Below are 25,186 nucleotides of genomic sequence, written 5' to 3'. Positions count from 1 at the left end.
TGGGAAAGTTTGCTTTGTTTTTCATTTTCGATAGGCTGATTACACCCAACTCTCTTTACATTTGTTTTCAAAGAAGCGGCCTCAGTACTGAATTGATGTTTGCTGTTAGTAATGGTCTGAATGAGGTCAAACAACTGGAAATGTAATCCAGGCAAGACAGGGGTGCTCCTGGTCAGATAAGGGAATGGAGATCCAGCCTATGCTTGGTGGTGTTAAACTCCCCCTGAAATCTCAGACTCACAGCTTGAATATCTCCTGGATTTAACTCTCTAAAAGCAGTTCACTAGCTGCACTCGGTTCTTGAGATATCAAATCTGGCCATGGGGATACATGCCTTGATTACATCTCATTTGTAATATGTATTTATAATGCATTCAGGCTGCCTTTGGAAGTACAGAACACTGACCAGGAACAACTATTGGGAGCATACAACCTTACTGAAACATCTGCACCAGCTACTAATATGTTCCCAGGTACAAAGTGCTGTTCATGACCTATAATGCCCTATATGGTTTAGATCTAGACTATTTGAAAGACCATACTTCCTTATACAAATCTGCCATAATAAGATCTTCAGGGGAAGGCTTTATCTCAGTCCTGGCACCATCATAGGCTCCTGTGGTGAGGATCACAAGAGAGGGCCTTTTCAGTGGCTGCTCCTGACCTCTGGGACTTCATTCCATGGGAAGCTAAGCAGGTACCCTCCCTGATTTCCTTTCACCAGCATGCAAAGACGTGTCTGTTCATCCAGGCTTTTAATATGTAATTACTCCCAAGAAATTGCAGTATATGTTCTGTTATGTTTTTAACTTTTGTATCTTTAAACAATTTTAAACTGTTTTAATGGTTTTTAATGGTATTGCTTTAACTAATTTGAGCTGCATTGGGTCCTATGATATACCCAGTGCACAAACAGCCCCTGGCCTCAGTCATTTGCAAGCTGACGATTCCACAAGGCCTAATGAGATAGTCTCCATTTGAGGAGTTATTTTTTAGATCTGTTTCTGGCTCAAAATTGTTAGTGAAACTTTGATAATCCATTAAACTATTCATAACTTATTCTGTAATTGTAGCATTTATTTACGACATTTCTAGCCCGTCTTTCTCTACCCTGAAGGGGACTCAAGATGGCTTTGCACATAGGCAACTATTTGATGCCTTTAAAACAATGTACAATTAAAATGAATATTTAAATAGAACAATAAAATACCTTAAAACAATACAATCACAATTAATCACGTAATCCACAAGTGTAATCCGGGCCATTTCACGTTATTCCATAACTTTCTGTTGCACAAGTTCTCCAAAGGCTTGGTCACAAAGCCATGTTTTTACTCTCTTATGGAAAGTCAAGAGGGAGGGGGCTGATCTATTATCCCTGAGGAGGGAATGCCATAGCTGAGGGGCCACCACTGAGAAGGCCCTTTTGTTCCTACCAATCACGCCTGTGAAGGTGGCGGAACCGAGAGCAGGGCCTCCCCAGACAATCTTAAACTCCAAGATGGTTCATAGAGGGAACTACATTCTGACAGGTAAGCTGGGCCAGAACCGTTTAGGACAGTGGTTCTCAACCTGTGGGTCCCCAGATGTTTTGGCCTTCAAATCCCAGATATCCTAACAGCTGGTAAACTGGCTGGGATTTCTGGGAGTTATAGGCCAAAACACCTGGCGACCCACAGGTTGAGAATCAACCATTTAGGGCTTTACAGACTAAAGGCAGCACTTTGAATTGTGCTTGGTAGCGGACTGGCAATCAGTGGAGCTGACATAACAGGGAGGTTGTGTGCTTCCTGTACGCTGTTTCAGTGAGCAAGCTGGCTGTTGCCCAAAGGACCATTTGAAGCTTCTGAGCAGTCTTCAAAGGCAACTCCATGTAGAGCGCGATGCAGTAGTATATTCGGGATGTATCCAGAGCGTGGACTACCACGACCGAGTCTGACTTCCCATGATACGGGCCGAACTGTCGCACAAGGTTTAATTGTGCAAATGCTCCCCGGCCACCACCGAAACCTGGGGTTTCAGGCTTAGCAATGAATCCAGGAGAACTCCCAAGTTGTGAACCCGTGTCTTCAGAGGGAGTGTAACCCTGTCCAACACAGGCTGTAACCCTATACCTTGTTTAGCCTCACGACTGATCAGGAGTACCTCTGTCTTGTCTGGATTCAGTTTCAATTTGTTTACCCTCATCAGACCATCACAGCTGCCAAGCACTGGTTCAGGACCAACAGCAGAACCTGTCCAGTTCCCGACAAAGATCATCCACTAAGGCAACCATGGCTGTTTCAGTTCCATGTCCCAGCCTAAAGCCAGACTGTGCTGGGTCCAGATAATCAGTGTCTACCAAGAATGCCTGGAGTTTTGAGGCCACCACACATTCCAGGACTTTGCCCAGAAAGGGGAGATTGGGAACTGGCTGGAAGTTGATGAATTAAATTGTGTCCAGTGATGGTTTCTTCAAGAGCAGTTTTATAACAGCTTGTGTTAAGCTGGCTGGAATCTTGCATTTCTGTAGGGAAGCATTAACCACTGCCTTCACCCTCTCTGCCAAACCTCCTCTGACCTCTTTTATCAGCCAGGATGGGTAAGGATACATGTGGTTGGCCTCGCGTCTCCAAGCATCTTGTACATATTCTCAAGCTGCACCAATTGAAATTATTCCATTGAAACTGGACAAGCAGGTGCCCGTGTTACATGCTCGGAGACTGCCGTTAACATGGTGTCAAAGCTGGAGCAGATCAGAGAGACTTTGTCTGCAAAGAACCGAGTAAATGCCTCACAGCAGGCTGCTGAGTTGTTAGGGATCCCATCTTGGGGGACAGGATTTAACAACCCTCTGACTACTCAAAACATCTCCACCGGACGGTTCCTTGCAGATGCAATATTTGCTGCAAATAAAGATTTCTTTCCAGCATCTATTGCTGCAGCGTATGGTAGGCACACAACCGTGTTTGGTCTGACTCACTATGCTTCAAATGCCATATGTGCTGTAGTTCCCTCTTCTTTCACTTCATCACTGACAGCTCTTGTTTAACTAAGGAGCTAGTTTAGCTCGACTATTCATGAGGGGATGTTCCGGAGCAATCGTATCTATTGCCCTAGTTATCTCCCTTTAGTGCATGTTAAAGCCATGCATTAAAGCTATGTAAGAAGGCAACACCTCTGCTTCTAAGCCTTGGACTTGGAGCCTGTGTAAACATCAGCAAACAGTTTTTACAATAAAATTGTTAATAGGAGCTATACTTCTCTTACATGGAAGACACTATTGATTTGTAAGATATTTAACAGTGCTTTGTCTGTTTCCTCTAGAAAGTATTTTAAATATGTGGTGCACATAGTTAATGGTTATTGTCACTATTCATATTATTGACACTATTCATAGAATGTTAAGATCTTATTTTGGAACAGCAGAGGTTAACTAGCATTTCCAGTATAGTAATCTCACTCCTGGTTGCTGGGAAGTTGCTGCCAAAATGCATATAATGAAAAGAATGTGATTATAGGCTTAACTTGGAACATGGATCATGTGACCAAATAGGACAAAGAGCTTATGACTTTGCAGAAATAACACACACACACACACAGTAAGACTACTAGGCTGGCGTGTTTTTATTTTTTTCTGATCTCTTCTTTATTTTATGTTTCTTTGCTGAAATGCTCAACAATAAAAAGTCTATTAGGCTAAAATAAACCGAACAGTCCAGTGGCGGCTTGGAGTCTATTGATTTCCCCAGTGATATATCGTGGTGGAACTGAAATAACAAAAGGATATTTCAAATATTTCAAGATAGGTGAATTTGCAACAGTTGGAGAACCCCATCCCATTATTCTTATTTTATTTATTCACACACTCACTCTGCAGCAACTCAGCTTTAAATGGGAAAAAGGGAATTGGTTTCCAATACATCGTTGGTTTCAAGCACATTAACAGATTTGGAGACAGTGGCACATGGTGGCTTTCATATCAGTGAAATGGATATCCAGTCTGAGTTTTAGCCTAAACTTTAAAGGAGCTATCCATGGTGCTGAGCCTAGTTGAGATTTCTGAGTGAAGAATTTCACAGAAAATTTTGGTTTCCTTCTGTCTCTTTAAGGTGTGTGAAAAGGAGGAATGTAGTCTTCCAAATGTGGCTGCACTACTCTAGCCAACAGTAAAGAATACTAAGAACCACAATCTATCAACTTCTGGAAATCTAAGTTTTCCTACCTTTGCTCCTGGATTAAGGGGTCAAACAATGAATAGATTTCCAGATCACCATCCAGAAGACTTCTCAACCAAGAAGAAGGCAATGGATTTTAATGGGAAAACTTTTCTGTCTGCATTCCAGCTCCTGAGTTGTGTACAGAAGGCTCTAGTATTAGAGAAAAGGTTTATCTCAACCATATCGCTTCTGCAGATTCTTAAAGATAGACTGTTGTCTGACTGATGAGTCTATTTGCCTGAAAGAGCACAGCTAAGAAGTTAATATTTATTTTTGCAACCCATACATATCTCATGAATAACAGCTAACACGTTTAGACTGAGGGCCACATCAACATTATGGTTGCATTTAAAGGACCATTTGTAATTGTAAGACTGCATAAATGTAACTATTTTGCCCTGGCATTGGAAGTTTTGTGGGTCACATAAAATGACACGGCGAGCTGAATTTCGACCACGGACCTTGCATTTGACATGTGTTTAAAAATTTTTTCTCAGAAAGCAGATATGGACAGGTAACCTTTCATATGAAACATTATCCCTTACTAATAGTAAGAGGTCTTAGAGGTACAATTGCCCTCTGTTTCCACACATTCTGCATGCACAGATTCAAACATCCATGGTATCAAAATATTCAAAAGGTAACTCCAAAAGATGAATCTTGATTTGCCATCTTATTTAAGAGATACCATTTCATGATACAATTCTATGTAATGGGACTTGAGCATCCACAGGAGATCCTGAAGCCAAGCCTCAGTGGATAAAAAGGTCCACTGTAATAATATGCTCCACTTCTGTTAGGATCAATCATTTTAAAGTACACAACCTGGATAGACGGCAGCTGTTGGGAAGCAACAAAACAATTCCTCTTTTATAGCAGGACCAGGGTCTCTTTTATACTTTCCCAGTGTTCTGCTAGTGTATGGCCAGTCAAGGTTAAAGCTGTGTACCAAACTGAAGTGTTTCCTTGTGTCTTCTGAGAAGCAGTGAACTGAAACACTCAGATACTTCTTTGTTGGGGAGGCAATTGAAAACAAATTGGCAATGAGATGGTCCTCTTTTCACTCTATGTTCCTTCATTGACTATGTGTCCATCCTCTTAAAAGAGCTAAGGAAACAATAGCAAAGATCTGCAGTCAACTGCCTTTGTAGACAGCCACCCTTGTGAGGCTTCTGGTTGTGGGTTCTGAGCCTGGTGGCAACAGGATTCCCAGGGTTATCTGGTCTGGAGACCAGATGGATTGTGTTAGTGTCAGGTAGACTTTTAGATTTATCAACTAAATGTTCTAATCTGCAGGAAGATCTTGAGTACAGTGGGCCTTTGGTGACTGCTTAGCATCCTCCATGGATATTGAAATCAGTAGAAGCTGAAGCCCCATTATATACAACAGTATAGTCAAATTGTGCCCCTTATATAAAACGCCCAAATCAAAATTTATTTACTTATTATTTGCAACATTTATATCCTGCCCTTCTTACCCCGAAGGGGACTCAGGGCGGCTTACAAGTTATATGTACATACAATGTATTATATTATTAGCATAGCAGAATATAAGCATTATATATTACTCTATTGTACTATATCACTATACTGCAATATTATTAGTAATATTACATGTAATATATAATATACAATTATAATAGCGTAATTATATTATGGGGCCTCTGGTGACACAGTGTGTTAAAGTGCTGAGCTGCTGAACTTGCGGACCAAAAGGTGCCAGGTTCAAATCCTGGCAGCGGAATGAGCGCCCGCTGTTAGCCCCAGTTCCTGCCAACCTAGCAGTTCGAAAACATGACATTGTGAGTAAATCGATAGGTACCGCTCCGGCGGGAAGGTACCGGCGCTCCATGCAGTCATGCCGGCCACATGACCTTGGAGGTGTCTACGGACAACGCTGGCTCTTCAGCTTAGAAATGGAGATGAGCACCAACCCCCAAAGTCGGTCACGACTGGACTTAACGTCAGGGGAAACCTTTACTTTATAATACTGTGTTGTTGTTATTATTATTATATTGCATTACATTATATTATTATCAATATTATATGTATCTGCTTCAAGCCATGGATGGTGGATGCAGATTCCATGTATATGGAGAGCTGACTATACTAAATTAATAACTAAAGGCTGCCTCCCCCTGGCGGAGAAAATTTTTGAATTAAGCAATTAGCCTTTGCTAAGAGGAAAATGTGTTTTAAAATCTCAAGAGCCAAGCATCAACAAAGCTGATCTGATCAAATACCTTCTTTTAACATCTTTTTATGTTTAATCTCTTGATGTTCTGCTGTTTCAAATATTTATGCATAGCTGCTTTTTTTTAAAAAAACACAACTTCTCCTGATCTCCCATTCAGATTACTGACCAAATCCACAGCCACTTGGCTTCAATAAACACACTGCATCTGGTGTTCTCAGACAGAGCTTCAACTTTCGACCTCTATTAACAGAGTCAGCAATACTCAGGCTCTTGGTCACTCCGTTTGGAAAAGTCAACTAAGAAGTGAATTAGCACAATTTTTCAAATATGCATACATAACAGAAAAGTGGCAAATATCAAGATATTTGTGCTATGTTCCATTCTGGGGGTAGTAGTTGAGTAGTTGGAATATAAATGTACCAAACAGACTGTATAAATTAGAAGAAAGAGGAATAAATAGTCTGAAATAAAATGCTTTATCTATTCTTTTCTTAAAAGATTTACTACTGGCATGTAACCAGTCCTCTTGGACTCTTCCTTTGGCATTTGCAATTCCTTGGTTCTTCAGACTGAAAAAACCTAAAAGAAAGCATGGTATTCCACACAATGATAGAATTTCTATTTCCAATAGTGTCTGTGGGCTCTGCAAGCATTGTTATAAAATAAAATGGCAGGTGGGGAGGGCTTCCAGGCCCACCGATCAGTTTGAGTGTACCCAAGAATAAATATAAACTGCAGAAAGTGCATCAGGCAGGGCTTGAACTTGGTGGAAGCATCCAAAGCAGCTATGGGATTGACTGTAGAGGGAACCACGCTGGGATGAGCAAGCTAGCATTTTCCTTTTGATTTCTCTCTTTTTGCCCCATCTGTTTTGGTGCAGTGTGCATGTTAGTTGGGTTTTCTGTTTGTCCATTTTGGAGGGATATGTACTTTGCTGTGCGTGTTGACATTGTGTGCATGGTTCAACTGATGTTTTCGTTGTGTGCATTTCCCCAGCATGTTTCACTGTGTGTTTTATGGGAGTAAATCAGTGGTTTACATGGAAGCTTAAACCCACACCTCTGCCCAATGCTTACATTCTTGGTTAAACAGCTTGCCAATGAGCCTTTTATGAAGGCAGTGTTGGAACCACCACCTCTAGGTTCAAAAGATGTTCTGTTTTGGAGCTCAGATACACTTTGTTCTCAGGTTCTTGTGTATTACTTTTTATTTAGATTGGCTTCAGTGAAAATTCCACTTGGTGCATCTAGCCATATCCACCATGGCAGATATTTTGTGAGTGTGCCTACAATATTTTCTCAAAAACTGAAACACAGCCACTATCCAAAAAGGTTGGGTACAATATTTGGGACCAGTCCCTGTGAAATCGTTATTCATGATACTGAAATGTATATAAATCAACTGAGGCCAGCATGCTCTTTGGTCTGTAAGTGAAAGATTTATACGATCTGAAGAGAAACCAGAGTATACTCTGGTCTGTAAGCAAAATAGTGTTTACCTATCTGACAATGCATGCTGTTAAACTTCACATAGATTTTACAACCAAAGTATCTGGATCTCTTAATTTGTGTCACATAGAAATCCCACCATGAGATGTACGATGGAGAATTACTTTCAAGATGATGAACATAGTACAATTTGAGTATTGTCAATGACATATATGCTCATCTCCATATAATCCCAGGTTAAAGAGCTTTGAATGGTTTTGTAAAGCTTCAAATATGAAAACCTGGTTGATCCTAAGTTTGACCTGTGATTTTTTTTGTAATCATGTCAGAAGTGAATTGGAACATACTGCAAGTCACTTCTGGTGTGAGAGAATCGGCAGTCTTCAAAGACGTTGCCTGGGGGCCATCCAGATGTGTCACCATCCTGTGGGGGGCTTCTCTCATGTCCCCACATGGGAAGCTAGAACTGACAGACGGGAGCTCACCTCATCTCGCAGATTGAAACCACCAACCTTTAGCTCAGCAGTTCAGCTGGCACAAGGGTTTAACCCATTGTGCCACCACAGTGTAGTGTCTCAGAGACCCTCGAGTCATGACCCCGTCGCCATTATGGATCAGACCGAAGAAGATATGGGGTTTGTGCCGATTCAGCAAGATTCTGCTCCCTTCCAGATGTCCCCTGTTGACAGTTCTAGCCCACAGCTAATTACGAAGGCCCTTGAGTCAGAGCCTGGTTCTCCAGAGAGCGCTCCTTTTGATCGAAAATTGTTTTGGGAAACATCTCGCTCGGAGAAGCAGAATAGGAGAAAAAGCGCTAGATTAGCGGAGAAAGCAAGCACTAATTAAGCCAGTTCCCTTGAGAGTTTCCCGGGAGGTTTGCATCTGGCGAGTTATTGACTTTAGTCCACTTTCCCTTGGGAAAAAGTGTCCAGGCACCTGGTTTGAGGGGAAATTGGAGTCCCATAAAAGTTCTGTGCGCAGGCGGACCGTTGCGGTGTCAACGTGTCAGTTGAGGAAATCACATCGACTCTGCGGCGCACTACTCTCGAGTAGACCGGGCGTCGCATCTCATCTCCCTGCCAAGCCTAGACAGCGATTCAGCTCTACCACGACTAACTTTGCCTTGCCTTGTTATCCTAGCCTCGGACTTGAAACCTGGAACTCTTCGACAGACCTTGCTATAATCCCCACTCAAACAGCCTAGAAGTTTGAGTGTGTTTTGGTTTTTGGATTTAAAACTTTGAACTCTAATACTGGACATCTACTTTCACATTACTGGACTATATTTGACCTTTTCTGAAAGGACTATTGCTGGACTATATACTCTGCTTATTTTTGTTTGACTCCTTTATTTCTTTAATAAAGATATTAGATTGTTTATTGGCCTCTGTGTCTGGTTCCCAGTGCCCACGCTGCCCTGAGGCGTCACACAAAGCTCCTTGACCTGTGATAATATCAAAGAACTGAGTGTATTGTTCATGGACACTGTTTATGTCTTAGTGGACTGAGATCACTTTCAAAACTATAATCTGTCTCTAGTTTTAGGAATTAAATAAAAAGGGTGCATGCATATGAAAAAGTATTCTACTGTTAGTACATGTATCCTTACCAAACAGTTGTATTTTAGCTCAGGTTTGAACAGCAGCATTGGGCAGTAACATCCATGTAAGACATCTCTTCAGTTTGCACACTTAAGAATATGGGATTTACATGCCTTGTGAATTTAACCTCATATATGTTTGCAGTATATAATGTCACTATGAATTATCTGTGTGCTTCAAAATATTCAAAATTCAGTTTTCACTTCAATTAGGATCAGGTTAAATGAAGGACCATTTGTGTCCTTATGAATTTACACAAACCATCCAGTCAATATCACATCATGATTAATGATGGTTTGTCATTAATCAAGAAGAGGTTTAATTATCCAAGGATGAGACTTTTTCTGGTGTGTCCTTGAAAAAATGTGAAAACACACATCTCTTCCTTTATTTAGATCAACACTGATCCCCTTCAGCAGTTGAAAATATTTATAAAAGATGGAGACAAGAATGCCCATGATTACAATAATAAAATTATAGTTGTATCTGTTTACAAGTATGCTCAAGATGCCTTACAAAGGATGTCCAGACAAAGAGCATGGAAATATGGATCTAATGAGGAAATATATCAAAATAGCTGGAGAGTAAAGATTAATGTGGCAGATCTTTCATCTCATTAATTGCTTTGAGATGTTTCCAGATTACAAAGATTGGAAGAGATGGACTTGATATGTTTTGCCTGGATGGCATGGGAACTTTGTAAAATTGATCTTGAGTGTTCAGATGAGAGTGCAATGCAATATATAAGAATTTAAAGTAACATCTTCCTTCAGATAATCTGTTATCTGATTATGCCAAACAGGTTCTGCTATTGATGAAATGAAGTTCAACAGGGACAAATGCAAGATACTCCTCTTAGGCAGAAAAAATTAAATGCAAAGATACAGAAAGGGGGGACGATGCCTGGCTCGACAGCAGTACATGTGAAATAGATCTTGGGAGTCCTTGTAGACAAGTTAAACATGAACCAACAATGAGATGTAGTAGCAAAAAAAAAGCTAATGGGATTTTGGCCTGCATAAATAGGAGCATAGTGTCTAGATCCAGGGAAGTCATGCTACCCCTCTATTCTGCCTTGGTCAGACCACACCTGAAATCACAGTTCTGGGCACTGCAGTTGAAGGGAGATGTTGACAAGCTGGAAAGCGTCCAGAGGAGAGCGACTAAAATGATTAAGGGTCTGGAGAACAAGCCCTATGAGGAGCGGCTTAAAGAGCTGGGTATGTTTAGCCTGCAGAAGAGAAGGCTGAGGGGAGACATGATGACCATGTATAAATATGTGATGGGAGGTCATAGCGAGGAGGGAGCAAGCTTGTTTTCTGCTGCCCTGGAGACTAGGACACGGAACAAGGGCTTCAAACTACAGGAAAGGAGATTCCATCTGAACATTAGGAAGAACTTCCCAACTGTGAGAGCTGTTCAGCAGTGGAACTCTCTGCTCCGCAGTTTGGTGGAGGCTCCTTCTTTGAAGGCTTTTAAGCAGAGGCTGGATGGCCATCTGTCAAGGGGTGCTTTCAATGCGATTTTCCTGCTTCTTGGCAGGGGGTTGGACTGGATGGCCCACAAGGTCTCTTCCAACTCTATGATTCTGATTGTTTTTTCCTAGTGCATTAGATTAAAATGGGAGAAGCACATTTTCACTGGGCATGGGACAAAACATGGTTTAACTAGAGTTGGAGATCCAGGACTTGGTAATGAATAGAGGTGTTATGGTCCTCCACACGAATTCCAACCAGCCCTAGACCTGTTTAGCTTCAGCAAAATAGCTGAATCACGTGTCTTCCAATACCACTTTAATGTTTGTGCTCTTCATGACATGCAATCAGGATCAGTCTTGAAAGGCATCTAAATAAAGACAATGTATCATGCTTTTCAAGTAAACAGGATTATCCTTTGATTTGCAGCTACAACCTGCCTGAATCATTGAGCTAGTAGGGTTTCTCAGCATCACTGGAGCCCTTCTTGACCCTCCTTTTAGAATTTAGACTCTGGGAATGGAGGCTTTCTTCTACAATCTGATAAGCTTTTACAGGAATAAAGAAGGGTACATTATCAACATTCTTGGAATCATTAGCAAAGATTATCCCCCTTTCATTTGCACACTGTGTCTGGTATTTGGGGAGGAAAAATGTCCTATTAAATTCCCTTTATAAACAAGTTCCCTGGTTCTCTTGAATGCTTTAAACAAGACATCTTTGTTTAAAAGGCAAATCACTGTGTCATCATACTGGCATCTCTCTCATGCTGAGTTTTCTTCCTGCACTTTCTCAGGATGCTTCACTGCCCCCATGTTTTACCATTTCAGCACCAGCTCTTGGAGAAGGGGAATATCAGCAGCAAATCTAAAAAGAATGAATGTACTATATGAAAGAAAAAACATACTAGACCTTAATCTTACTTTTCAATCAAACCCATAGCTGTAAGAGGGTATAAAAACACCTAATGTTTTCTAGCTTTTTAAGAAACGTCTGGCTTTCTGGTGGCATGCTAACAAAAGTAGGCACACTAGATAGGGAAATTAAATTGACTACAGCTATTCTATTTGGAATTATGTATGTACCCTGTTTCCCCGAAAATAAGACATCCCCGAAAAATAAGACCTAGTAGAAGTTTTGCTGAATTGCTAAATATAAGGCCTCCCCGAAAGTAAGACCTAGCAACGTTTTTGTTTGGAAGCATGCCCAACGAACAGAACACCAGAGCATGTAGGATTGGTAAATGTACATACCAGTTGTACATGGAAATAATGGTAGTAACAAGAAATTCTTGATAGAATTCAGAGTTTGTCTGGTTATGTTGGTTTGTGATGACAACTTCTGTACAGTATATAATAAATGTTCATTTTTTGTTCAACAATACATGTGAATTCTTCTTCATGGAAAAATAAGACATCCCCTGAAAATAAGACCTAGCACATCTTTGGGAGCAAAAATTAATATAAGACACTGTTTTATTTTCAGGGAAACACGGTATGTGATTTTGGCTTTCAGTTATTTTTCCTCTATTAGTCAGAACAAATGTTTGGACATTTGTTTACATCCAATAGAATATTTATTAGTGCAAGTCCTTTATAAATGAACAAGGAACTCTGCAAAAAAAAAAAACCCCTCTTCAATGAGGAAATTTATTTGTTTATTTATTTATTTGCAGTATTTATATTCCGCCCTTCTCATCCCGAAGGGGACTCTGGGCGGATCATGACAAACATTCAATGCCATTAGACAATCAACACAGAGGCTATTTAACATTCCAGCTTCTGGCGTTATGAGGGTATGCTCGATTTTGGCCACAAAAGGAGCTGCTGCTTCATCATTCACTGTGACACTAAGTCATTGATGGTAGTAATTCCTCATCTTCCAGCACACACGCTGCTGGACATTTTTATGGTGACGTAAATTAGTTAAATTAGCCTCCCCACATAAGCGGTTCCTAAATTTTCCTACTTGACAGATGCAACTGTCTTTCAGGTTGCTTAGGTAAATGACGAGCTGGGCCTATTTAACAGTCGGGCACTCAATCTGACTCGGGCTTTGAACTCATGACCTCTCGGTCAGTAGTGATTTATTGCAGCAGGCTATTAACCAGCTGCACCACAACTAGTTAATATTCTTATTAAAAGGATCTGTTAAAGTAGCTACCACCCAGAACTGACAGCATAACTTAATGCCAGTGCTCAGGTCCCAAATATTATATATAGTCAATGTGGAATCTGAAAAACAACTTTATGTGAGATTAAGACTTTGAATCTCATCTTTCACATTCTGGTTATTGCTTGCATAAAATACATGCCAGAGATTAGATTCCAATTGACCAATTAGTAGTCTAGTATCTGCCATCTATTTTTATCAGAAATTCTGATTGATTCATATTGATCTTTCAGTGTTTCCACTGTATATTTCATGGTCCTGCATCAACTATAAAGCTCCAACTCCAATTTCTACTCCCCATTATGGTAACAAGAGAAGAAAACAGGAGTTACAAATTCACCATACATTGTCCTGAATGCGTAACTCTACAAGGCTGTAGAAAAGCTTGCACAACGGAAGAACAACTTAATTAATCTTTCCAAAAATATGCCAGGTACATCAGCATCACTTTGCTTGCTAGTGTAGTAAAGAATCCATCTGTGGTATTTGGAATTGTTTACTTTACCAGTAATGAATGTTTAATTGTCAGAAAACATGTCAGCTCTCTGGAATTCAGTGATGTGTATGACGTTGGTCATAGAAAATGGCGAGGAAAGTTATATTAGCCTTTGTTTCTCAGCAATTCAGAGATAGAACTTATGCATCCCCCTTCTGTCCCCAGGAGATTTCTTTACACTCTGCTACCTTTCTTCAGATTCCTCCAGACCACAAAGTATTTAAAATGTGGATATTTGTTGGTTTAGGGCCTGTCACCTGCAGTTCTTGGAAGCTGCCAGGAGCAAGAGCAACCCAGGCAACCCAAAAGTAACAAACAGATATCTGTCATTTTAAGATGTATTTTTTTTATTTCGGGTGGCAGGAAATTATTTGGTGTGGCCTCCACAACAGCAATAGCAGGCTCTTACTTTTGCAGCTGCCAATCCCTTCCAATAAAATTGTTCTGGGTAATCCAAAAATAAGCTATTTTAGCCACACCACTCATTGTGGAAACTGTAACAGTTGCACCTATACAAATGTAAAGCCTTTAACCCATTCTAACCTACCATGTCCACCTGTAGTCTGTGCAGAAAGACGCACTATGAAGTAGACCTAAAATGAGATCCTATCAAGTCTGAATAAATGCAAAACATGCAACAGTGAGTGGACTTGTACATGCCACCCCCAGAAAAAGAAAAGACAAATTGCCCGTGACATATGCTCTATACCTATGATCAATTGAAAGGATAGTCAGTCCTTTGTATCTACTACTTCTATGTCCATGGATTCATAGAATCATATAGCAGGAAAAAACCTCATGGGCCATTTAGTCCAACCCCTTACCAAGAAGCAGGAAATCACATGTAAAGCACCCTTGACAAATGGCCATCCAGCCTCTGCTTAAAAGCCTCCAAAGAGGGAGCCCTCCACCACACTCTGCCAACTATGACTTGAAAATATTCGGGGGGGGGGGGATTCTAGCAAAACCAGCGAACACTGTTTCTGCTGTTCACCAAGTGCTGAGCCAACATGTAGGCATACTCAGCTGCAGATCCTGTTAGGTCACAGGTCATCAGGCACTTTCCAACACTCATTTGAGTTTTTCACCATTTTATATAAGGGGCATCATCTTATTCTGTGTCACATACAGGCAGTCCCAGAGTTACAAACATCCAATTCATTGTTGAGAACGAGGGCAGAGCAACAGAAAGTGAGAGAAATCTAGCCCTCGGAGGGAAATCCACTCCTGAAAGAATTATCATGGGGAAAAGGGGTCTTTGCTGAAGCTTCCTCAACAATCCTTGTTTCCATAACAAGCCACAGGACAGTCCTGGCAGATACCCCAGCAGATACTGAGAACTGTATAGTAAGTCAACATTGGATGAAATAAAAATTAGATCTGAAGGAGGAATTTAGTTGAAACAGTTTTTGGCAACAAAAACTATCCTTTATAGAGCAGATCCTTGGTTTGCTTAGGGCTCCATCGTGTGTTTCAAAATAAATACCTGAAAAGCATTTAATTACGTTAACACATACAGACACACACAAAGAGGTATTGAACTCCATAGCAGATCATATGAGTAAAAATGTTTAATTTGTGCTTAATGTATAATTCATAGGTAATTAAAAATGATTCATTCTACTTCTTTAGTTACATGAAAATAAGTCAGTTTGTCTTTTTACCTGTAGGTAGCCTCTCAAAATATGAAGAACAGACCAGTCTTAATTGATATGGCAACTATTTGTAGAGTTTTGTAAACCCTTGACACTAATTTAAAAAACAAGATTATTTAGTTCAATTTTATTATTCCAGAGGCACTTATATAGACAAAAATTACATTTATATAATGCCTTTCCTCCCAAAGTACCTTACAAGCAATAAAGTATTATTGTATATAGTACAGCAATCTGTTCCCTTTGAAATGGGAACTATCCGTGATCCCTGGAGGTTGCAAATACCACCAGGCCAAAATTCTCTATGAAACGTGGGAATATGAATCACGCTTGCTGATTTTCCCATCATGCCAAAACTTCCAGCTTTAAGCAATCATACAAGTAGCAATCAGCATACAGGATCATAGCACAAATTCAGAGCTAAACCATGTTTCAGGATCATTTTGCAAGACATCTAGGAAAAAACGTAATCTTAAAATGCCACTTCCCTTGAACACTTGATCCATGTTGTGGTCTTCGAACATGCCTTCTTCACTGGGCAGGTGTTTTTGATTCACTCTTGGTGAAAATATGGTTATGGGAATGTGGGATGTTATCAAGGCCAGGCGTTTACTGGATATCTCTTAGCTTCTTATCCACTGCTGTATTCAACAGACTAGTTCAATTGGCTACAGAAGTTAATTTGTACTACTTGACAGGCAAAGTTAGCACAGTTTCTACTGTTGCTCTTAGTAATCAGTCATGAACTGCAATGCTTTCTGCAGAGGATGCTATATAAATAAGAAGTGCATTCCAGTTAGTGACAAAAATACGTTATTTAAAAAACTTCAAGTCTACTACTACTCAATTTTAGTGCAGACCCCTCTGAAAAATAATAGATATTTAAAAAGCAGCAATTTCCATTCTAAAAAAATTATAACAGTTTCTTAAAAACAGTTTGTATCTGAGAAATCCAGCCTCTCTAGAACAGCCACTACAGAAGAGTTAATTTAAAAGAAAAAGATTAAATAGGAAAAGAGGTGTTTCTGGGTAGCATAGAAACCTTTTTTTTTTTTTACACCAGAGCAGAATGTAATTCTAAAATCTGTTCACTGACTCACCTATATGTATTATAGCAGCCAATCTACATGTTACAGTTGATTATAATCTGTTTTCATTATATGATCCTGGTGTATTAATTCACTGTAGCGTATGTTGGCTGGCATAAGCAATCTCAAGAATAATTTTTTAAAATTGCTTTTTAAAAAAAAGGTACAGAAAGGTACCTGATTGCCATATTAAATATGGAAAATGTGCAGTGACAAAAAGTCTAACATTAGTGTCACTGTTAATGTATCCTCTTTTAGCTCTCTGTTGATTACTTGTATAAATTTCACGGCATTTATAAAACACTCGACATAATCATTATCTCATGAGCAGTTCAAGAACAAATAGAATTAGTCATTTGTAGATTTGGTACGTAAGAGTCCTGTCTAAAGGGAGACTATTCAGGACTGAGTGATAACTCACAAATGAAACCAATTTTGCAGCAAAAGAAAAAAAAAGACGGATCACATTTATTTGCATATATAATACATGCCTTCATGTAGTGCATTTCTATAGTATAGGGACAAAATCATGTGCCCAGACCTTTATTGGGCTGAAGTGCTTTTAAGAATGATTATGGCAGCTTAGTCCAGGCTAACCAACTGTTTCTCCTCTGAGTCCTATCTAGGATACTACTTTGGCAATGATCTCATGTCATCCCTGGGGTGTTTATATCTGCTTTTACTTGAAAATCACTAGTTTTAAAATTCTCTTGCGCCAATTGGTCATTGCCAACAGGTATAAGTTTGCAACTACCTCATGGAGATAGTGCTTACCAGCATGAAGCATTTTTTATTAGGAGGTAAATAAAAAAACCTCACGTTCCAAAAATCAGATCTGATTAATTTTTTAGAAATCATCCCTGTACAGCAGCTGCCCATGGCAGTGTATTTAGAATGTATGTATCCAGTTTCAATAGGGCAGACACCTTAGTCAGACACTTCAGTCTATCATCTATTCTGAAGTGCAGAATTTTTAAACTATATGATTTTCCTCGTTCCTCTGTCTGTCCCCCTTTGAGACTCAAAATGGAACCTGTGCTGTTTTATTTTTGTGGATCTTCATGGGCAGATTGGAAGAATAGGACTGAAAAAGCATGGAAGGCTATAGAAAAGAGAACAGATTTCCAATGGTATGAGTTCATCTCTTTAGCAATTAGGCCTGGAGCTCTGCCCCTCCCTAAAACCAGTCCTGTTGTAGGCAGAGTCCTACCACAACTTTGGATGAAGGAAAATACTCACTGCCTTGTGCAATGCTGCAGCAAAAGAGATTAAAATTACATGGAAAAGAATAATGATATTTAACACAGTTGCCACACCAGGAGGTGACATAGATAATCATGCCTGCTGTGCCTGGCCCAGAAGAGGTAGCGGTCCTAACATTAATACGTACTCTTCCCCAGAGAAAGTGCAAGACATACAGAAGCCAAATGAATTGACTCCAGAATGTTTACATCCCAGGATGAATCAATTTTATAGTGATTAAAGCCCAATTTAATTTAGGCAGGTTTTCTTCTTTTAAAAAACCACAAGAATAAGGACATTCTTAGTACACAGTAATAATTAAACCAACATATACACAAATTAGTAATTTCCTACATAAATGCACAGAGAGCATCTTTCAGACATCCTATTACCCTACCCCTAGTAACTGAGTTAAAGAGTAAGTCAAGTAGCTTTGTTACAGTGTACTCTGTCTTTCTATGCTCTGTGCTGTTATCAGTTACTGAAAGAAGCTGTAGATTGGTGGGGTGGGGGTATTTAAGAACCAAATTCAACTGTGTCTTCAGTGATTTTCTTGAATTCGTAATTTCCTCTTCCATCCATGTGAAGATAAAACTGGAAAGAAAGAAATATGCATTATAAGCTAAGATTATTACAATGCATGTCCATATGCAACACTTGTTAGTAAGTGTGGGTTTTAAAAGGTAATCACTGCCTCTATAAGGACTGTCTACACAATAATACACACCAATTATTTCTTGTAAAAATACAGTAAAGAGTTGTATAGGTTACAGCGCCATCTGGCGGTACTAGTAGCGTGCCAAAGGACTAATCAATCTATAAAAAGCTCAATCAGTTGCGTTGTGGAAGGCTTTCATGGCTGGAATCATTAGGCTGCTGTGAGTTTTCCAGGCTGTATGGCCATGTTCCAGAAGCATTCTCTCCTGAAATTTCACACACAATTACGACAGGCATCCTCAGAGGTTGTGAGGTCTGTTGGAAACTAGACAAGTGGGGTTTATATATCTGGGTGGGAGAAAGAACTCTTGTCTGCTTGAGGCAAGTGTGAATGTGGCAATTAGTCATCTTGGTTAGCACTGAATGGCTTTGCAGCTTCAAAGCTTGGCTTCTTCCTACCTGGGGGAATCATTTGTTGGGAAGTGTTAGCTGGCCCTGATTGTTTCATGCCTGAAATTCCTTTGTTTTCTGAGTGTTGTTCTTTATTTACTGTCCTGATTTTAGAGTTTTAAAATACTGGTAGCCAGATTTTGTTCATTTTCATGGTTTCCTCCTTTCTGTTGAAACTGTCCACATGCTTGTGGATTTCAATGGTTTCCCTGTGTTTCTGATTATCATTATCATTATTATCATCATCATCATCATCCATCTCTCCTAATGGCTCAAGGAGTAGTACAACGAAGTCAAAACATATGAACATATAATACGTACAATAAATACATGTATCAAAACATGGCATTATAAAAGCAAACACCAAAACACATGGTACAAAGATCAACATACAGTGGCAATAGAATGCAAATCAAAAACTCATGATTCAAAACTTATTTGGTAAGTCTGCTGGAGAACAAAGAATAGTTCTTCAATATGGTCGTCATCGTCTCACTCGTTCAGTCATTTTCGTGACCTCATGGACCAGTCCACGCCAGAGCTCCCTGTCGGCCGTCACCGCCCCCAGTTCTTTCAAGGTCAAGCCAGTCACTTCAAGGATACCGTCCATCCATCTCGCCCTTGGTCGCCCCCTCTTCCTTTTTCCTTCCATTTTCCCCAGCATCATTCTCTTCTCCAAGCTTTCCTGTCTTCTCATGATGTGGCCAAAATACTTCAACTTTGCCTCTAATATCCTTCCCTCCAGTGAGCAGTCGGGCATTATTTCCTGGAGGATGGACTGGTTGGATCTTCTTGCGGTCCAAGGCACTCTCAGGATTTTCCTCCAGCACCAAAGTTCAAAAGCATCTATCTTCTTTCACTCAGCCTTCCTTATGGTCCAACTCTCGCATCCATAGGTTACTATGGGGAATACCATTGCTTTCACTATGCGGACCTTTGTTGCCATTGTGATGTCTCTGCTCTTCACTATTTTGTCAAGGTTGGCCATTGCTCTCCTCCCAAGAAGTAGACATCTTCTGATTTCCTGGCTGCAGTCTGCATCTGCAGTGATCTTCGCACCTAGAAATATAAAGTCTGTCACTGCCTCCACGTTTTCTCCCTCTATTTGCCAGTTGTCAATCGGTCTGGTTGCCATGATTTTGGTTTTCTTGATGTTTAACTGCAGCCCGGCTTTTGCACTTTCTTCTTTCACTTTGGTGATAAGGCTCCTTAGCTCTTCCTCACTTTCAGCCATCAGAGTGGTATCATCTGCATACCTAAGGTTGTTAATGTTTCTTCCAGAAATTTTAACTCCAGCCTTGGATTCATCAAGACCCGCACGTCGCATGATGTGTTCTGCGTACAAGTTGAAAGGGTAGGGCGATAGTATACAGCCCTGCCGCACTCCTTTCCCAATCTTGAACCAGTCTGTTGTTCCGTGGTCTGTTCTTACTGTGGCTACTTGGTCTTTATACAGATTTCTCAGGAGACAGACAAGGTGACTTGGTATCCCCATACCACCAAGCACATGCCACAGTTTGTTATGGTCCACAGAGTCGAAGGCTTTAGAGTAGTCAATAAAGCAGAAGTAGATGTTTTTCTGAAACTCCCTGGCTTCCTCCATTATCCAACGGATATTGGCAATTTGGTCTCTTGTTCCTCTGCCTTTTCTAAACCCAGCTTGGACATCTGGCAGCTCTCGCTCCATGTATTGCTGAAGTCTGCCTTGCAGGATCTTGAGCATAACCTTACTGGCATGGGAAATAAGTGCCACTGTACAGAAGTTTGAACATTCTTTAGCATTTCCCTTTTTTGGTATGGGGATGTAAACTGATTTTTTCCAATCTGATGGCCAATATGGTATCTTATCTAAATTGAAATTATTTTCTATGATACAGGTAACAGCACTGGATACATACGTACAAGTATATATCAACAAACAGATGTTCTTAAATAGTGTTCTGGCTTTCTAAGTAATGAAAAATGTTGAGACTAGGGTGTGAACAAGGTTCATTTGTACGGAGAACACATTATCTCAATAAAGCAATGAAACATTTGTTTCTATCTCCAGTTCAAAATGTTGTCGATAATTTATAAATCCCTTAGAATTAAGAAAGGGCTGGCAGCTATGATCAAACAAGAGCTAATAATCTGCTTCTAGAACTTGCTAGCGGCCACATGGACTAGAGCCCAGGGAATTTTAAGGTGGGTCAACGGTTACAAAAACAGAAACTCTCCTAGAGTCACACTTTATTTCTTGATTTATTATAATTGTCAAGCTATAGTTAATTCCTAATGAATTATTTCAACTTCATCTTTATTTACCTATTTTAAAACAATTAAACAAATAACCCCTGACTGTTCCAGTTTACAGAAATCTTCTACATATGCAAATTCTGCAATTAAGCTACATTTCATTGTAGGAAGCCAAAGCTTTTGAATGAAAGAGGTATGCATTTTATGTATCAATATACACATGAAATATTGAAATGAAAGAAATCTTACGTCATGGTGTTTCCAAAGGGATTTTCTGTGAGATACTGTGAAGAGTGTGATACCAACCTAAAGTGAGAGAAAACAGTGGATGATTAACTAAGCTTTCTGATACTAGTCTTCCATCGAGCCTTACCAAAATGAAAGATGCACTATTTCATGCAGGAGATCAGATCTCCCATGGTTTTGTTTTATCCTTCTAAAATTAGCCAGTTTGCAGCAGGTATATGAATCAGCCCTCAGGATCAATTTTCAGAATGTATTGTGGTATCTCTTTAGCTCCTCCTTTAGAGCTAACAACAGCTCGTGGAGGCACACAACTGACATTTATTTATTTATTTATTTATTTATTTACATACATACATTACTTTTAACCCCCCTTTCTCTCCTAGGAGACTCAAAGCGGCTTACAGTAAATAGGCAAAAATTCAATGCCTAAAACAATGTAAAAACAGCCATTCACATAAAACAATCTACAAAACAACAGTTCATATAAAACAGATACCATTACAAAATAAAAACACATTATATAAAATTTTAAAAATGTCCAAGATTAAAAACCATTCATCCAGAATCCTCAAGTCTTCATACAGGTCATGTAAAGCCCATGTTCTCATTCATTAAAAGCCTGTGTGCACAACCATGTCTTTAAGGCTTTCCTGAAGCCTAGGAGAGTTGGTATCTGCCGTATGTTGCTGGGGAGGGTGTTCCACAGCCGAGGAGCCACCACCGAGAAGGCCCTGTCCCTTGTTCCCACCAGCCTTACCTGCGAGGCTGGTGGGACCGAGAGCAGGGCCTCCCCCGATGATCTAAGAGTTCTAGAAGGCTCATAGGGGGAGATACGTTCGGACAGGTAAGATGGGCCAGAACCATTTAGGGCTTTGTAGGTCAAAACCAGCACTTTGAATTGGGCTCGGTAGCATATCGGCAGCCAGTGGAGCTGACTCAACATGGGAGTAGTACGCTCCCTGTAAGCCACTCCTGTTATTAGTCTGGCTGCCGCCCGTTGTACTAGTTGGAGCTTCCGAGCCGTCTTCAAAGGCAGCCCCACGTAGAGCGCGTTGCAGTAGTCCAAACGAGCTGTAACCAGAGCGTGGACCACCGTGGCCAAGTCAGACCTCCCAAGGTACGGGCGCAGCTGGCGCACAAGGCGGAGTTGTGCGAAGGCTCCCCTGGCCACCGCCGAGACCTGGGGCTCCAGGCTCAGCGATGAGTCCAGGAGAACCCCCAGACTGCGAACCTGTGTCTTCAGGGGGAGTGCGACCCCATCCAACACAGGCTGTAACCCTATACCCTGTTCAGCCCTGCGACTGACCAGGAGGACCTCTGTCTTGTCTGGATTAAGTTTCAATTTGTTCGACCTCATCCAGTCAGATACAGCGGCCAGACACCGGTTCAGGACCTGAACAGCCTTCTTAGTGACAGGTGGGAAGGAGTGACAGAGCTGGACATCATCTGCGTACAGATGACACCTCACCCCGAAACTCCGGATGATCTCTCCCAGCGGCTTCATGTATATGTTGAACAACATGGGAGACAGTATTGACCCCTGCGGGACCCCACAAGTCAATGGTTGTGGGGCCGAGCAGGTGTCCCCCAATGACACCATCTGGGAACGCCCCTCCAGGAAGGACCGGAGCCACTGCAGAACAGTACCCCCGAGACCCATCCCGGCAAGGCACCCCGTGATCGACAGTATCGAAGGCCGCTGAGAGGTCCAGCAGAACCAGCAGGGACACACTCCCCCTGTCCAGTTCCCGGCGTAGATCATCGACTAAGGCGACCAAGGCTGTCTCGGTATCATGCCCCGGCCTGAAACCAGACTGTGCCGGATCCAGAAAATCAGTATCTACCAAGAATGCCTGGAGTTGTGCGGCCACCACACGTTCCACGACCTTGCCCAGAAAGGGGAGATTGGAAATAGGCCGATAGTTCTCCAATTGAGTGGGGTCCAGTGATGGCTTCTTCAACAGCGGTTTAATCACAGCCAATTTAAGGCTCGCTGGAAATATGCCTTCCCGAAGGGAGGCATTCACCACCACCTTCACCCACTCGGCCAATCCCCCTCTGGCTTCTCTCACCAGCCAGGATGGGCAGGGGTCTAGGATGCATGTGGTAGCATACTACAGAATCCATGAGGGAGGAAAGAGTTAACCCTACTTCTGGTCTCCAAACCTAAATACTGACTTCTCCACCCTTCCCACCTCAGTTACTGGCTATTAGTAATTGTGGAAGTCCAAATCACTGGAAGGTTGAAGTTTGTCCATGCCGGATTTAGAGCCGCAAATGTCCCAGAAGTGATTTCCATAAAATTGTCTTCTTAGCTGCAGCTTCCATGCCATATCCCATTTCATTTCCCCACAAGGCCCTCCAACTCTCAGATGAGGATGGGCCTATAGGACATCCCTACAGGAGAAGCGTGAAGGTGGCTGATCTCACTTCTACTCACATATTTATCTTCTGTATGGAAGAGTTTTTGTGAGTGTAAGGACACTACTAGATACACATCCAACGTAAAAGATGAAGAGGAGCAATTTGCTCATCCAGATGCTATCATACATGACTTAAATGTCATCTCTCCTATGCTTTATTTTCTTCAAGAAAATGTTTTGCCTCTACTTTGTTATATCAACACATAATAATGTAGATGTACCACCACTTCTTGATTTTGCTTTCAAAATTTCAACTTAAGCCAATGTAAAACAGGTGCACATACTTTCCGACAGTGGTTGTAGATATAGCCTTCTACATCAACGCTAACGGCACTAGTACATTCATCCAAAATGGCGAACTGAGGTTTGTGGTAAAACAGTCTGGCCATCTGCAAGGATAAAGTAAATGCTAAATAACATGCTAAACACTGTGACAATTTTGCAATTTATATCATTTTAGAATATTAGGCTGAAATTAGCTTTTGCACATAAGGAAATACAAATGATTGCACAAGAGGGGATATATACAGCAGGGATAGTATTGTTATATACATCTGATTTTATCCTATAATCCCTATGTTTTAAATGAAGCATCAGTGTTTGTAAGTTCTAGTAAAAGTGAGTGCTACTTATGTTTAGTGCGTAAATAGGAAAACACTCCCTGTCCAGATTGTGATGGTTTACTTGTTGCCATGTGTCTTCAAGTTGTTTCCAACTTATGGCAACCCCAAGCCAAATGTATCACAGGATTTTCTGAGACTCATACAATATGATTTGCCCAAGGTCACCCAGTGGTTTTCCATGGCGAAGCAGGAAATCAAATCCTAGTTTCCAGAGTTCAGGTCCAATGCTCAAAACCATAATACCATTCTGGTTCTTTACCAACCCCATCATTTCTCGCCAGTGGCTAGGTTGAAGGAAAGGGAAGTCCAGGAAAAGCTGGTGGGACTCAGGTTCTCCATCCCTAATTTTGTGCACTGAAGTATTTTTACCTTTCTTCCTTTCCAATTGCTTTCCAATTGAAAACCATCAAAATAGCTCTCAATCTGATGGTACTATACAGATTTATGAGAAAGCATGTGAAATTTATGAGAAAGCATTATTAGAGCATGTGGTCTGCACGTAAAAGATTCAGTTCCTGTGACTATAAAAGTTGTTACCAGATTAAGGATTGGACAGAAGAGACAATATTCTGACCCAGAAATAAAAAGTTTATCATTACTTTAAAAGGTTGTAATGTAAGGAAACAGCTTTCTGTTTTTAATTATACTCAGCACCAGCATTTTATAACAGTTTGCTCATATTTCATATTGGATAGCAACTTTATTTAAGCTCTCCTAAAAATGGTGCATGAAAAGGGAAATACTTACTGCCATTCTCTGTTTTTCCCCTCCACTGAGAACGTCCATCCAATCCTGAACACTATCCCAGCCTCCTTCGCGTTCCAGGATCTGACCCAGTTGGACATTGTCTAAATATTCCTTTAGCACCTGTTAAGAGAAACAAACGTAAATCAACTATCTTGTAAAAGTAATTTCTTTGTGACCTCTTGAAGTTTATCTAACAGTGTCACCTTCAGAAGGATTTTTTTTTAAAGTCTAG

The 25,186-nt window shown here is 40.7% G+C and overlaps 1 protein-coding gene across 2 annotated transcripts in view; it reads right to left on the bottom strand.

Moving 5' to 3' along the window:
- Positions 1 to 15,144: 15,144 nt before the first annotated feature.
- The window catches only part of abcd3 (ATP binding cassette subfamily D member 3), a 51,365-nt gene continuing 41,323 nt past the window's right edge, over positions 15,145 to 25,186 (bottom strand). For both annotated transcript variants that reach the window (XM_008109184.3, XM_008109183.3), the window contains exons 20-23: positions 24,955 to 25,074; positions 23,869 to 23,973; positions 21,165 to 21,221; positions 15,145 to 18,167 (exon numbers count right to left, since the gene is read on the bottom strand). In XM_008109184.3, the coding sequence (XP_008107391.1) occupies positions 18,090 to 18,167; positions 21,165 to 21,221; positions 23,869 to 23,973; positions 24,955 to 25,074 (360 nt within the window). In that variant the 3' untranslated portion in view covers positions 15,145 to 18,089. The remainder of the gene's footprint in view (positions 18,168 to 21,164; positions 21,222 to 23,868; positions 23,974 to 24,954; positions 25,075 to 25,186) is intronic.

The sequence above is a fragment of the Anolis carolinensis genome, chromosome 4 (assembly GCF_035594765.1).
Source record: "Anolis carolinensis isolate JA03-04 chromosome 4, rAnoCar3.1.pri, whole genome shotgun sequence".
Taxonomy (NCBI): Eukaryota; Metazoa; Chordata; class Lepidosauria; order Squamata; family Dactyloidae; genus Anolis; species Anolis carolinensis.
This window is presented reverse-complemented; position numbering and strand designations above follow the sequence as displayed.